This window comes from Lissotriton helveticus, chromosome 5_1, assembly GCF_964261635.1.
Source record: "Lissotriton helveticus chromosome 5_1, aLisHel1.1, whole genome shotgun sequence".
NCBI classification, from domain to species: Eukaryota; Metazoa; Chordata; class Amphibia; order Caudata; family Salamandridae; genus Lissotriton; species Lissotriton helveticus.
The window spans coordinates 224,942,685-224,956,861 of NC_136065.1; the positions used below are offsets into that span (position 1 = coordinate 224,942,685).

The window sequence follows — 14,177 nt, forward strand, 5'->3', positions numbered from 1 at the left end:
CATACCATAGGCAGTAATTGACATATGGGGCACCCAAGATATATGAAGACATCTCTTGCAAAATCCTGGCATATTGCATGTAATTCCCGACATATGGAGCACACCCATGACGCAATCCTGCCCTGATAAACTGGTTGTAATTCTTGACATGCGAGGAATACACGGGGCAAAGCTTTGGCCCTGGTATTTTGCAGGTAAAACCTGGCATGTGGAGTGAACTTCAGTACACGCTGAAAGCACGGGATTTTTTCACAAGTGCTGATTTAGACTCTATGGCCTTTTAGTAATTTTATTTGGAAGTCTTGCTGTAAAAGGCACTACTTAACCACACTTTCTTGGAAAAAATCGTTTATGGGCCAAGTGGTAAATACAATTGGTTAAACCTCACAAGTAGACGCCACACTCCCGTTTGATCTGCAACTCTTTGCAATGTATATTCAGTTCATAAACTTTTATTCGATTATAAAATTGCATAATCATAAAAAGTACAGTTTTATAAAAATTCAGAAATTAATACATTGAAACACATATAATAATTTAAGAAACGATTTCAAGTCGGGTTTTTGTTACTAGTTTTAAAAAGATCGCTGTCATTTTAGCTTCATGCGGATATTTCGGTGACTGGAGATAAGCGAGAGCTGGGTATGTACATCTGAGTCCGCTTAGACGGAGAAGGGGAAGGATCCATTTTTTCCTGGCTGCTATGTAGTACTTGCAGAACAGAACAACATGGACCGTTGATTGATTGGAAACCCCGTCACAAGGACAGCGTGTCAGGCTCCTGGACCAGTTGTTCGGTTCTGGGAATGAGACCATTCGGAAAAAAAGGTCGAACCGTAGTCTTGTCAGTAGGAACTTTTCGTGGTTCGAGAGAAAGAATGACAGGTAGGGCTGCAATGATCTCCCTGACTGTAAGGAGCAGATTTTTTCGTTTTGTGTTTTGACAATCTCGGTCTGGTGGCGAAGTTCTCTTAGGTGGTCCATACATAGTTTTTTCAGTTGTTTCTTCGAGATGTCCTCTATTGATGGAGGTTCGAGAAAGTATTGCTCCCGGTCAATGTCTTGGAGGAATTTGTGAATATAATTGAGCCAGGGTATTTTCCTCCAATGGGCTAGGCCAAGGCATTCGGTGATGATGGATCGCGTGATGTGGCTTTCAGAATTGCACCATATACGGTGCCAGAGTATAAGGGGCTGGCATCGTATGGTGTCTGTCACATAGTCCATTCCTAACTCCCGATGAGACACAAAGATTGGGGAACTTTGGGGGAGGGCTAAAACGTATTTAATAAAAGCGTTCTCCGTTACCTGGAGCTGATCGATGCTTCCGTAGCCCCAGATGCCTGCTCCATAGGTGGCCACGCTATGGCATTTTGCGTAGTATATTGTTAACAATTCCGATGGAGCTGGTTTGCCAAGTTTTCTGGAGAAGGCACTTAGTGCTGATACTGATCGGCGGAAGTTGAGATTTCTAGTTTCGATAGCCTTACGCCAGGTCATTGCATCGTCCACAAGTATACCCAAATATGGGTATACCGATGTTTTTTCCAGTCGATTATTATTGATATACATGGATTTTGAGAGTCCGTGTTTTGGACCAATGGTCATTGTGAATGTTTTTTTGATGTTGACTTTGAGTCCCAATGAATCCATAAAAGCCACGTATTTATTCAACTGCCGCTGGAGTTGGTTAGCTGTCCGGGCCAGGATGACCGAGTCGTCGGCATAAAGGAGGATGGGTATTGGGCGGCGTGCTATCTGTGGAAGGTCCTGACTCCCTTCCAACAATGCTTGTTCGATCCCGTTGGTATATAGATTGAACAGGAAGGGAGCCAGTACGCACCCTTGCCTTACTCCCCGGGTTATTTTGAAGGGGCGTGATAGTTCTCCTGCAATGCCGTAACGAACTCGGCCTTCCGCGTTGGTGTAGAGTTCCCTGAGAAAAGCTAATACGGATGGATCCACTCCGAGGTTTGCCATGATCTCCCACAACTTGGCATGCTGGACGCAGGCGAAGGCCGCGGTAAGGTCTACGTAAACCAGATAGATTTTGCCTCCTTTCGCGCTAGTATATTTTCCGGCCAAGAGGGTCAGGTTTAGCGCCTGTTCCACCGTCCCGAGCCCCTTCTGGAAGCCATATTGCAGGTCTGTGATGATACTGTTTTCCTGGGCCCAAGATTGTAATCGGTCCAGGAGTAATCGACCTGCAATCTTGCCTGTGGAATCCAGAAGGGAGATCGGCCGGTAGCACGCGGGGTCGTTACGATCCCCTTTCTTAAATATTGGTAGGAGGGTGGAAGTAGACCATGATGGAAAAAGTCCAATTTCGGTGACTGCTGTCATTACCCGGGTAATTATTAGTGACCAGTAGTCACTGTTGTATAAGAACATGTCCATAGGTACCCCATCAGGGCCCGGAGCCTTGCCAGTTTTAGACGCAGTGATGGCCTTTCTGACCTCGTTAACAGTGAAACGTAGGTTGATTGGGCGGAATTTGTTCTCTACTTGTGGTTGGTCTTCTGTTTGAGAGAGGGCGGTTTGTGACCCGAAAATTTTTATGAAATGGTGGACCCAGTCACTTTCGGTTATTGCCACGTCTAGATGATGAGGATCTGCGGTATTGTCTAGAAGAGGCGATCTGATGGTCTGCCAGAATGTGGTGCTGTCTTTTCTTAATGCACTCTCGTGAAGTTGAGACCAAAGGTCTTGCTTTATCTGGCGCCTTCGCGTTTTCCGGGCGGTATTATACTCTTTCCTCAGGGTTGAGATTTTTTGGGCGTCTCTGGGGTTCTGTTGGAGGGCTTCTTTGAGTGACGTAAGGGCCTTTCTGCAGTCAGAATCAAACCATCTCTTTGTTGGAGGATTGGCTTTATTTGCAGTGTGTTTAAATAGCTCATCCCTTATTGCTCCTTGGATTTTATGGAAGGAGCTGACAATTAGTTCTGGGGAGGCCTCTGCAGACAGACAGTCCCTTATCCATGATTGCGTTTTTTCAAGAAGCCTTTGTGAGGTGACTTCGGGGTCTATCTTTGACCATTTTATGGCATACCCGTTCTTCTTTTTTAATGCTAGTGATTGCTGATCGAGAGGGCTGATTTTTGTTTCGGAGAGGCCCGTTTTTTCCATAACAAGATCCACACTCAGGGGATAGTGGTCACTAATCGGGCTGGACCCTACTTTATAATTTTTTAGTGAACCTTTGCAGGTATTTGATGCTAAAATAAAGTCAATAGTTGACATACAGCCACGCCCGTGAAAAGTGGGTTGAAATTCCTGGACCGGGTCGACTAGTTCATTGGCAAAGTCTAGGTCCAAGGTGAAGAGAGTTTCGTTAAGCTTGTTTCCACTCAGAGTGTGTACAAAGTGTGGGATGGGGTCTCCGGATTCGGTCTGTAGACCGCAGATGCCACTTTCATGTTTTGGACATATTGTTTGGTTGAAATCGCCTCCCCAGATATAATTTATTGTCGAGTTTGAGTTCCCATTTTGTAGTGAGGATATGTGAACTACCATTTCATCTAGATAGGTACAACATTCCTGGGGGCCTGTGTTATTATAGTAATTTATGATTACAAGTAAGTTCCTTGACGCTGCCGTCTGATGAGTAAGTTGGATGATTTGATACGTGGGTGTTTCCTTTATTAATTTTGCTGTTAATGGTAGGGTGTTAGAGAGATAGATTAGGAGCCCGCCTTTTGGTCTTCCCATTGTGCTTGGCGTTGCTTTCGTAAAAAATGACTTATAGCCTGCAAGATGGAGTGGGGATGTGCGCCAGGTCTCTTGTAAGCACAAGATTTGGTGGCTCCTTACTGTGCTCAGCCATAGAGGGCATGATATTTTTTCCGTTAGTCCTGCAACATTCCAGTAGGCTATGCCTATGCTCGTAGCCTCTTTTTGTTCCGTGATAGCAGATACTGTCCTCACATTAGTGTGGATTTCAATAGTTGTGTCAGAGTCGATGTTTGATCTTTGGCTGGTATCTGCTCCAACTAGATGAGAACTGATCAAGAGATTGCTTGAAACAGTCGATAATGCTTTTGGTGTGCAGGGCGACTCTGGTGATGGTATAGGATGCTTGTCGGCAGCAGAATGGTTTGCGGACTTTGCGTTGCGTTGGTTAGGTTTGACCATGAAAGGTCAATCGACCATGTCAAGGCACTCAAAACGGTTATTGGTCTGAAAGCCCTGCCATCCTTCATAGGCATGATAGGGTCTGTCCTGCCAATAAGGTATTTGGCGTTCGACATATCTACCTCTCGGTCCTCCCCTGTCTAGGTAGTCACGTGAGTACTCCCTCTGGTTCCGCGGTGTTTGACACCAAGGATCCTGGATTCGTGGGTCCTTGAAATGATCATTAGGATAATGGTGCCATTCCCATGGTGGAAGGTTGTGGTGTTGTTTCACTGGGGGATAAAAGAAGGAAAGGTGGCAGGCATCTATTCCCCCTTTTTTTTCAAGTTGGGGCCATGCACAAATATGATCTACGGTTGCAGGATCTTTACATGTAACGATGATACAATCACCGCGAGTTGTTTTCTTTGTTTTGCCTATCCAGGCTACCCTTCGGGCTGCAGTAATCCCTCCCGAGAGATGGGATTCAAGGGGTCTGTTTATGCTAAGCCACTGCATGGCCTTGTTTTTAAGTGACCATGCAGTTTCAGAGGTGCCATCTGTTAACTCGGGTACTCCTGTTAGGACTATTGTGAAGGGAGTAGCTTCCGGGGGCAAATGAACGGGACGCCTAGCTGTGGGAGGTTTTTTCGGCGTGGTTTTATGTGTGGGTGTATTCTTGGATGTATTGTTAGGTGTTTTTTGAGAAAGCGATGGGTTCGATGGCTGAGTAACAGGCTTTTCTACGTTCGTTCTGCTGTGATCTGGTTTAGCTGTTGAACCTGGTGTACCTATCATGGCCTTGCCTGCGATTACTGCTTGCTGTGGTTTGGGATGGGGTAGTTTCTCCTGCTGGGGAGGGGGTGTATTTACAGTTGATTTAGGTATAGTGGACGGTTGTTTTGTAATCTTTTGTACTGGAAGTGTTGTGTTAGAATGATTAACTGCTTTCTGTACGTGTGATTGATTCTGTTTTTGTTTTAATGGTGGGTGTGAAGTGTTACGTTGACCCCTTACATCGATCCGAGTATTCGTATCTAGAAGGGTAGCTGAGATTATTGTTAATTGGGCTTCAAGATTCCTAATGCTTAGTTGAATAGGCTTTAAATACTGATATAATAAGTCCTTAGTTGTAGTGAGTACTTGTGAGGTGATTCTGCAGGTCTTACATTGCTCCGGCATATTATCGTTTGAAATTGCTTTGTGGGGAAGAATTGAATCAGAGATGTGTAGTATGCTGTTAGAAGTTACCGAGTTGGAATGGGTTGATTTAGGTTCCTGGCAGGAGAAGCTGTGGGTTACTTCATTGATTGGTGAACGAATTTTTGGAGTTGCCCCACCTCTCTGGCATTGCTGGGAAGAGTTATCTATGAGTTGGATGTCTCCTTCAATTTGGCAACCAGCAAGGTCGGGAGTTGCTTCCAGGTCATCCGTTGTTATTGAAGGATCCGAGTCGGAGTGCGTGACCGACAGGTCAACTACCGATGGGACTGTGTTTAAGTCTGAGACGGAAAGAGACACGGGAAGAGAGCAGTTTTGGGTGTTTAAATTGATTGGGGAGGCGGCATTTGCTATTGCGCCTAATGATGAGCGCTTAGCGTTTGCACTTATTAGATCCAATGAAACTCTCTTCTCCATTAGAGCTATGCTTTGATTAATTGTGTCATTTACCCGTGATATGAATAAGTCAATAGGGCCAGTTACTCGTGCAACCTCCTCAGCATGTTTTGATTTGGAATTGGAGGCACTTCGGGTTTTAGGCGGCATGGTTGTTTGTTGCTGGGTCGTTGATTAAAGAGAATAGGCCCGGTCCGGTCTCTACCGGGCACTAACGGGCAACAACGGGCCCGCCCTTGGCCCGGGCTTCGCCCCGGGCTGCGTCCCGCGCGCGTCCCGCGTAGCGGGTGCCGCGAGGTGTTGTAGCGGTCTGCTGGGGGCGGGGCACTGGGAGGGGGCGCGGCTCTCGCAGGAAGAGGACCAGCTGGGGATGGTGAATGCTGGTCCTCGCAGTCCTGGGGCCGGCGCCTCGACCTCCTCTGCGGCCTCGCGTTCACTCGCTCAGCAGGGCTCTGCCAGGAAAGGCTGTGCTACTCCTGTAGCTGGATACCGATGGCGGGAGCAGAAAAACAAGAGTCTCAAAACGGTGGGTCTTCCACGAGTGGCACCCGCGCAGCGGGTGCCGCGAGGTGTTGTAGCGGTCTGCTGGGGGCGGGGCACTGGGAGGGGGCGCGGCTCTCGCAGGAAGAGGACCAGCTGGGGATGGTGAATGCTGGTCCTCGCAGTCCTGGGGCCGGCGCCTCGACCTCCTCTGCGGCCTCGCGTTCACTCGCTCAGCAGGGCTCTGCCAGGAAAGGCTGTGCTACTCCTGTAGCTGGATACCGATGGCGGGAGCAGAAAAACAAGAGTCTCAAAACGGTGGGTCTTCCACGAGTGGCACCCGCGCAGCGGGTGCCGCGAGGTGTTGTAGCGGTCTGCTGGGGGCGGGGCACTGGGAGGGGGCGCGGCTCTCGCAGGAAGAGGACCAGCTGGGGATGGTGAATGCTGGTCCTCGCAGTCCTGGGGCCGGCGCCTCGACCTCCTTTGCGGCCTCGCGTTCACTCGCTCAGCAGGGCTCTGCCAGGAAAGGCTGTGCTACTCCTGTAGCTGGATACCGATGGCGGGAGCAGAAAAACAAGAGTCTCAAAACGGTGGGTCTTCCACGAGTGGCACCCGCGCAGCGGGTGCCGCGAGGTGTTGTAGCGGTCTGCTGGGGGCGGGGCACTGGGAGGGGGCGCGGCTCTCGCAGGAAGAGGACCAGCTGGGGATGGTGAATGCTGGTCCTCGCAGTCCTGGGGCCGGCGCCTCGACCTCCTCTGCGGCCTCGCGTTCACTCGCTCAGCAGGGCTCTGCCAGGAAAGGCTGTGCTACTCCTGTAGCTGGATACCGATGGCGGGAGCAGAAAAGCAAGAGTCTCAAAACGGTGGGTCTTCCACGAGTGGCACCCGCGCAGCGGGTGCCGCGAGGTGTTGTAGCGGTCTGCTGGGGGCGGGGCACTGGGAGGGGGCGCGGCTCTCGCAGGAAGAGGACCAGCTGGGGATGGTGAATGCTGGTCCTCGCAGTCCTGGGGCCAGCGCCTCGACCTCCTCTGCGGCCTCGCGTTCACTCGCTCAGCAGGGCTCTGCCAGGAAAGGCTGTGCTACTCCTGTAGCTGGATACCGATGGCGGGAGCAGAAAAACAAGAGTCTCAAAACGGTGGGTCTTCCACGAATGTATATTAAAATTCGGGTCATATGACTCGGGCACCAACATTAATGTTGTTTACCTAGCAATGCCATGCTTGGTGCGAAATACTAACAGTGCTGAGTAATCTTTTAATGGTAAGAACTGAGGGAAGAGCAGGTGGGTGGACTGCTGTTTTTAGTGACCCCAGGAACCTGCATGGTCTAAGCTAGGTTGTCGCATTTAAAATAAAGAAAGGCTAGAACTCCCAGAATGCACTAATAAGTCAAAGCAAAGCCAGGGGGTGTACACGTGGTGTCCTGGTGATATGGAGCCACGTGGCCACTCTATGGCTGCCCAGTAATGCGCGCCACGAAACGGCTGGACTCGTTCTTCTGGCGTTTAATGAACACTTTGCAGAGGCGTGACGCCTCGTTCGCCCTGATGTGACGCCGGAAGCGGCCTGCGCCGCGCCCAGCGCGCACTCTCTGCGTCCATTTGAAGGCGTCAGGGGTCCTCGGGGGGGCAGACAGCTGTCACTGGGGGTGGCTGGAGGAGTTTGTGTTTACATCTGCACATGTGTGGCAGATAACTCTGTCATTGTATGTTGGGCTGTCCATTTGGGCCAAAAGGCACGAGGCTGCAATGGCTATTAGAATAGGCTACTTGGCGCAGGCAGCAAGAGGTGACAGGTTTAAAGTCGATTTGGCATAGCAGGTAGGTCACGATCAGTCTTTCAGTGGCAGCCATGACCTGCCGGCACTCGCTGGGGTAGAAGCTTTGTAATACATTGCATTTCTGTGTTCCTTCCTCCCGGCGTTGTCGCGCTTCGTGAGCAGCAGATGGGCCGTGATGCTGCGGAGAGGGCGAGCGCTGTGTGTGGGAGCCCGGCCTCTCTGCATCATCCCCACCGCTCAGACACCCCCTCGCCCCAAGGCTGTGCCTTTCCTCGTGCGCACGGTGCCTGCTCGGCGCCTGGCCCTGATTGGCCGCCTCCCTCCCGCTCTCCGGTGCGTGGGTCTGAGCCTGCGAGGGCTCCCGTCTGCCCACACAGCTGACATCAGGACCGGGCGAGCTGCAGTGCAGGGAGCCGACGATTCCACTTCACCTCGGCTGCCTGTGCCTGCGGACCCTGCTGCTGCTACCCTGCTCGTGCAGTGCCTGCTCCCCGTACTGCCTGCGCCTGTGCTAACTGTGCCCTGCCTGTATCTTCTAACCGTGTTGCCTGCGTGTGCTGCTGCCTCTGTTCAGCCTGTGCCTACTGCTCCGCTAACTGTGACTGCTGACCTTGTCGCTTCTGCCCTGCACTTGCCTGCTCTCAGTGCCTGCAATCCGTGCTGCCTGGTAATCTTGTTGCCTGCACCTTGCCTGCTTACTCTACTGCCTGTGGCAGTTCATCATACCGCCGCTGCCTGTGACAGCTCACTAGGGACTCTCCCTGTGCAGCCAGTGACTGATACCCAAGTGCCTTCTAAGTGCCTGCTGACCTGTTGCTGCCTGTGCCTTCTGCCTGCTTATCTCGCTGCCTGGAACCCTTCTCCGGACAATCTGATTGGAGATGGCAGTGAGTCGGATTTTGCTCCAGACGTGCCTCTGCCTGACTTCGTGCCTCTGTTTCTCCGTGCACTATCGAGAGCCTGGAGGCAGCCACTGGAGAGGTAAGGCGCTATGTGCGTCAGGAGGGAGCTGCGTCCGGGTCACAGGCTCACGTGGAGTCTGACCAGCTTTCACGTGTGTTTAGCTGAAGAGAGCAGGATGCATATTTAGAGCTACCGCACCTTGCTGGTCGAGCCTGCTTCAAGTTCTAAAAATATTTTAAAAACTCGAGTATCCGAACCTGAGTTACTCCGCTCCAAAATCTGCATTTTGCCTGTTAGACAGCCGTGAATCCAGTTTTACAATATAGTAATAACATATACTACTGTGGCATTTACTGCCACGTGCTCGCTAGGTCAATATGCAATACATAGTTATATCACTATTTCATTTAAATGTATATTATCGCTGAAATTCACCAGTTATACTTGTCTCTAGTAACCATAACTCGTGCCCTAAGGTAACTATAACCATGCACAGTTTGTCAACAATGATATCAGGTGAAATGTTGCAGTGAAGTTATCAATAATATCATAGAACAAATAGTGGTGAAATATGTGGGTAGTTAACTGTGCATGGCGAAGGCACAAGTTACCAGCGATAGCTACAACTGGTGAATTTAGGTATTTTTTTGAGTTTAAAATGTTATCTTGTCACTGAAATTTTCACCAAACTAATAACGTCACTTTATTCTTTTAAAAAAAATTGAATTCATAGGTGGTATTTAATGTAAATTAATGTTATTACCATATGGAAAGCCAACTCTCCGCAGGCAGCAACGGGCAACTTGGGTTGGCCTGGTGCAGTCCTCCACCCCAAGCCACTTTGAGCCCCGAGGACTCAATTCCTGGACCTTTATTTTTTTTTATTAAGAGTAAGGTGCACCCGGCCCCTCCTTCCCAAGACACTAAGGGTCTCAGACATCCCATTCTCTGCAAGCTTTTTTTTTTTTTTTAATTTAGGGGAGGTGGTGTGCGCAGCCCTCCTCCCTGATACGCTAAGGGAGCCAGGGACCCCAACCCAGGGACTTTTTTAACATTAAGTGGAGAGGGCACATGGCCCCCACCCGAGACAATAGTAGCCCCTGGGACCTCATCCCCTGGGGCCAAAGTATAAACAAAAGAGGGGATGTCACCCTTCCCCAAGGTCCAGTACAGCCTGGGGACCCCATCCCCTGAGACCTGTAAGGGGGGAGGGGGGATGCAGCCTGTATGGGCCCCGGGGACCACAAGTCCCAGGGTTGACACTTAAATATTGGGGCGGGGGAGCACGGCCCCCCTCCGAGCTTATAATGGCCTTGGGGACCCCATCCTCCGGGCCTCAGGCACCTGTGGTCGGGTGCCTGGTGTCCACGTGCAGGGCACTCAACAACCAATACAATGGAGGCCACAGGTGGAGCTCCAGGGTCCCCGTGACCCAAGGTGGCTCACCCCATGTACCCACCCTGGGTGCTGTAGGAGCCAGCATTGCACCCACCTGGTGGGAGAAGCTGTTTTTGTTTGTTCCTGCCAGGCTGGAGCAATGTGTTTTTCCTACCGTAAGAGCGTGGGCAGAGAAACAAAAGTGTGTTCCCACCTGCTGGGAGCATTTGTAAAGCTTCTGCCGAGAAGAAGACGTGCCTTACTTGCCCGCATTCCTGCATGCAGGGAAGGCATGTCTGGTCCCACACAGTGGGAGCTCCCTTGGACACAGTTATTGAGCCGGCCCCAGGGGATGAGGTCCCCGGGGCCTTTGCAGGCTCGGGGACGGTGCCAGCACTCCATCCCTTTAATTTTAGATAGGCCCGGGGATGGAGTTACCAGGCCTATCAAGGCTCAAGGAGGGGGGCAGCTGCCCCGTCCCAATATTTAGGTAATGGCCTCCTGGGGATGGGCCCCTCTCGGGGAGGGGGGTCTGCTTGGGGCTGCGCGCCCCATTTTCCTTTTAAATAAAGAAGTGGCCTCTGGGTATGGGATCCCTGGGCATTAATGGCCCTATGCAGGGGCGTAACACAGGCCCTCGCAGTGCGGGGGCCCTAAGATCCAGAGGGCCTCCTCAGCACAGCACTCAGGCTGCAGAGCTCCTGATTGAGCCTGGAGGGGGGCCTCCTCAAGTGCCTTGCATGGAGGCCTCCACAAGTTTAGTTACGCCAGTGGCCCTATGGAGGCACACCACACTTCCCTCACCAAGGATGGGGTCCTCAGAGCCTGCGTGCTCCTCTTTGTAATTCATGGCAGCCATTTTTTGGGTATGTGTTAATTCCACAGGACTTCTGCAGGATTGTGACATTAAAAAAAAATCGTTTTGATCCAGGGAGGCCACGAGGCCTAGATGGGCAGTGTGTCCCTACCCTGCCACCATATATTGTTTTTAGGTCGAGGACTCGTCGCACTGCTGTAAGCAGTGAGGGCGGAGCTCCGCAGATTTAATGTTTTTTAGTAAGGGGGCTTGTTTAAGGTTAACTTCAGAACAGGGGGTTAAGTTCTCGAATCCTGTCATGGCTGCCCGCTACATTTTTCTTCATGTTGCAGGCAGCCAATCAGACCGCACGCTCCCTCTGGAGCTTATTGGCCCAAAGGAAAAAAAATCCCTGTGGGCCAATCAAAGCTGTATTTGATAAAATTGGGTTCAAGGGACTCTCGACAGAGTCCCTTGCTCCCAACTATAAAAATATTTTTGATCTTTATTTTTAAAACAATTATTCAATGGATTTACACCAAATCATAAACACCACGCTGTTTGGATCAAGATCTATCTTCATGACAAATATGTTGTAATTCCGATCAGCAGTTTTCACGATATAGATTTTAAAAAAAGTCTATGGAAAATGCATGACGTTTTAGCATTTTGGGACTCACCCTCTTTCTCTGTCCCCGTTTGACAGATCAATCCCAAACTCTTGTTGTGCAAAGTAGGCAAAAATACCTCTTTTTTGGAAAGCATAACAAAACATGTCTTGTTTATATCTATATATACATAAATAGTCACCGGAAAAAACCCAAAAGTTGAAGCGTTTTTATAGATAGGTGGATATCTCGGTAACAACATTAACTTTTTGAACTAAAAAACACAGAAATTCACCAGCTATGGTTACCATAGCTAACTATAACTTGCGCCTCACCATGCACTGCTTAGGACCTCACATATGGCATCACTCATGACATGTTCTATGACAATTTATGACATCACTTAATGCTTAGGTTTTAGGCCCTGGAACACCATCCCCCAGGGCCACATTACATTATAAAGGGGAGGGGGGGGCCTCTTCCCCGAGCCTATTATGGATCCGGAGAACCCATCCCCCGGGGACTCCATCAATAGTAGGTGGGTGGCCCGGTGCCCACTCAGGGCATCCACCAAACACCTCGTTGGGGGCCGTGTGTAGAGCTCCAGGATCCCGCATCCCCAGCCGCCTCCTTACCCGGAGGGAGCAGCTATTTATGCTGCTGCCTCCTGGTGGGAGCATTTTTAAATCTCTAAGTGGCTGGGAGTAGACTTAATGTTTGCTCCCATTTGGTTGGAGATTTAATACGATCCTGCCAGATGGGAGCAAGCACATGTATCCCGGCCCTCGCTAGTGCAGACAGTGAAACTACTGTGTTCCTGTAGGGGCTACCCGGAACTCAGTAAGTGAGCGGGCCCAGGGACTCCTGGGCCATTAAAGGCTCAGGGAAGGGGACCACATGGCCCCATCCCTTTTAATTTAAGTTACTGCCCTGAGTGATGGGATCCCAAGGTTCTTTATCAGGCCCAATTTTGGGGGGGGCTGAGTGACCCTTCCTCTCCTTTTTTTCATTTCTGGCCTGGGGATTAGGTCCCTGGGGGCTAGTTAGGCTTAATGAGGTGGGACAGCGTCGCCCCCCTCCCTTTTTGTTAAAATATTGAAATATTGGCCCGCACCCCTATATTTTTTTTAATGGTGGACGAATTTTGCCGAATTTGTTTTAATTTGGCCTCAGGGTCACCCCCATGAGACCTGGGGGCAGGGTATTCCTACTCAGCCCCCATATATTATTTTAGTATTTTAAACTTCAGGACAGGGGACTAAGTCTCCTAGGCCTGTAATGGCTGATAGCAATAAGTTTCTATTGTTGCTGGCAGCCAATCAGAGCGCTCATTCCCAAGGGAGTCTGACTCCTGTGGGACCAAGATGGTTCAAGGGAAAAAAAGCTCCCTGGGCCATCCCCAGGGCCACAATTAACTTTAAACATGCTTCTGCCGACGGGGAGCTGATTTCTATTCTGTTTCCTTACCTGCACTCCTGCGGGCAGGGAAACACCGCAATGTGGCTCCTTTCCTCAGGGAGCATGGATAATTAGCTGATCCCTCCGGGCGGTAGCAGTGCTAGCTCCCGTAACATGCGGGGAGCTGGTTGGGGCAATGGGGGCCCTGTGGTTTCCCCGGTGGCCCCAACTTGAGCTTTGTGGATGCCCAAGGGGGAGGTCACTCGCCCCTTCTCTTAATAATGTATTTTGGTCCCGGCTGATGGGGTCTCCAGGGCCCAAAAAGGCTCGGGAGTGAGGTTGTATGGCCCCTCTCCCCTTTTTTATGAAATTCAGCCTGGGGAATGGGGTCCCTGGGGCCTGTGAAGGCTCGGGAAGGGAGACCACAGTGCCCTGCCCATTTGTAAATTAATTTGTCCCCAGGGGATGAGGTCCCTATGTCCTAATGAAGCTCCGAGAGGGCGGGGGTGCTTGCCCCCTCCCCTTAATATAAATGTTTCTTGGTAGGTGCTCCGGGCGGGTACCCACCTATAATTTAGAGAGGCCCCAGAGATGGGATCCCTGGAGCCACATGTGCCTCTGAGTGGGGGGGGCACGCAACCCAAATTCCCTTTTTATTAAAATTTGTCCCTGTGGGATGGTGTCCCCGGGACTCAAGAAGGCTCGGGGAGGGGGTGCCACATGCCTCCCTCTCCCTAATTATGGCATTTGACACCAGGTATGGGGTCTCCAGGGCCCAGGATTTAGGGTGGAGAGCTGCATGCTCCCCTCTCTTTAGAATTCGGCCCTGGAGAATGGGATCTCTGGGGGCCTAGTAAGGCTCTTGGAGGGGAGCTGTTTAAACCCCTCTCCTTAATATATACATATTCGCCCCAGGAATGTGATCCCTAGACCTACTATTGGCTTGGGGAGGTTCGACCCCGCAGAATGGGGTACCTAGGGTCTCTATCAGCTCAGGGAGAGGGCTTGCACAGGCCCCGCTGTGCAACCAACAACCTGCTGTGCACCACTGAAGGCCATGCGGTGCCTGGGTTAGCTGCCTTCTGGGGAATTGGCTACAGGACCTGGAAG

The 14,177-nt window shown here is 50.7% G+C and overlaps 1 protein-coding gene across 2 annotated transcripts in view; it reads left to right on the forward strand.

Moving 5' to 3' along the window:
• Nucleotides 1-14,177, forward strand: part of NPDC1 (neural proliferation, differentiation and control 1) — a 451,514-nt gene that overhangs the window by 388,424 nt on the left and 48,913 nt on the right. The window contains exon 1 of one of the 2 annotated variants that reach the window (XM_078642050.1): nt 8,305-8,966. The exons of the other annotated variant lie outside the window; for it this stretch is intronic. Within the exon in view, the coding sequence (XP_078498176.1) occupies nt 8,867-8,966 (100 nt within the window). The 5' untranslated portion in view covers nt 8,305-8,866. Of the gene's footprint in view, nt 1-8,304; nt 8,967-14,177 lie in introns of those variants that run through there. 2 annotated transcript variants of the gene reach the window in all.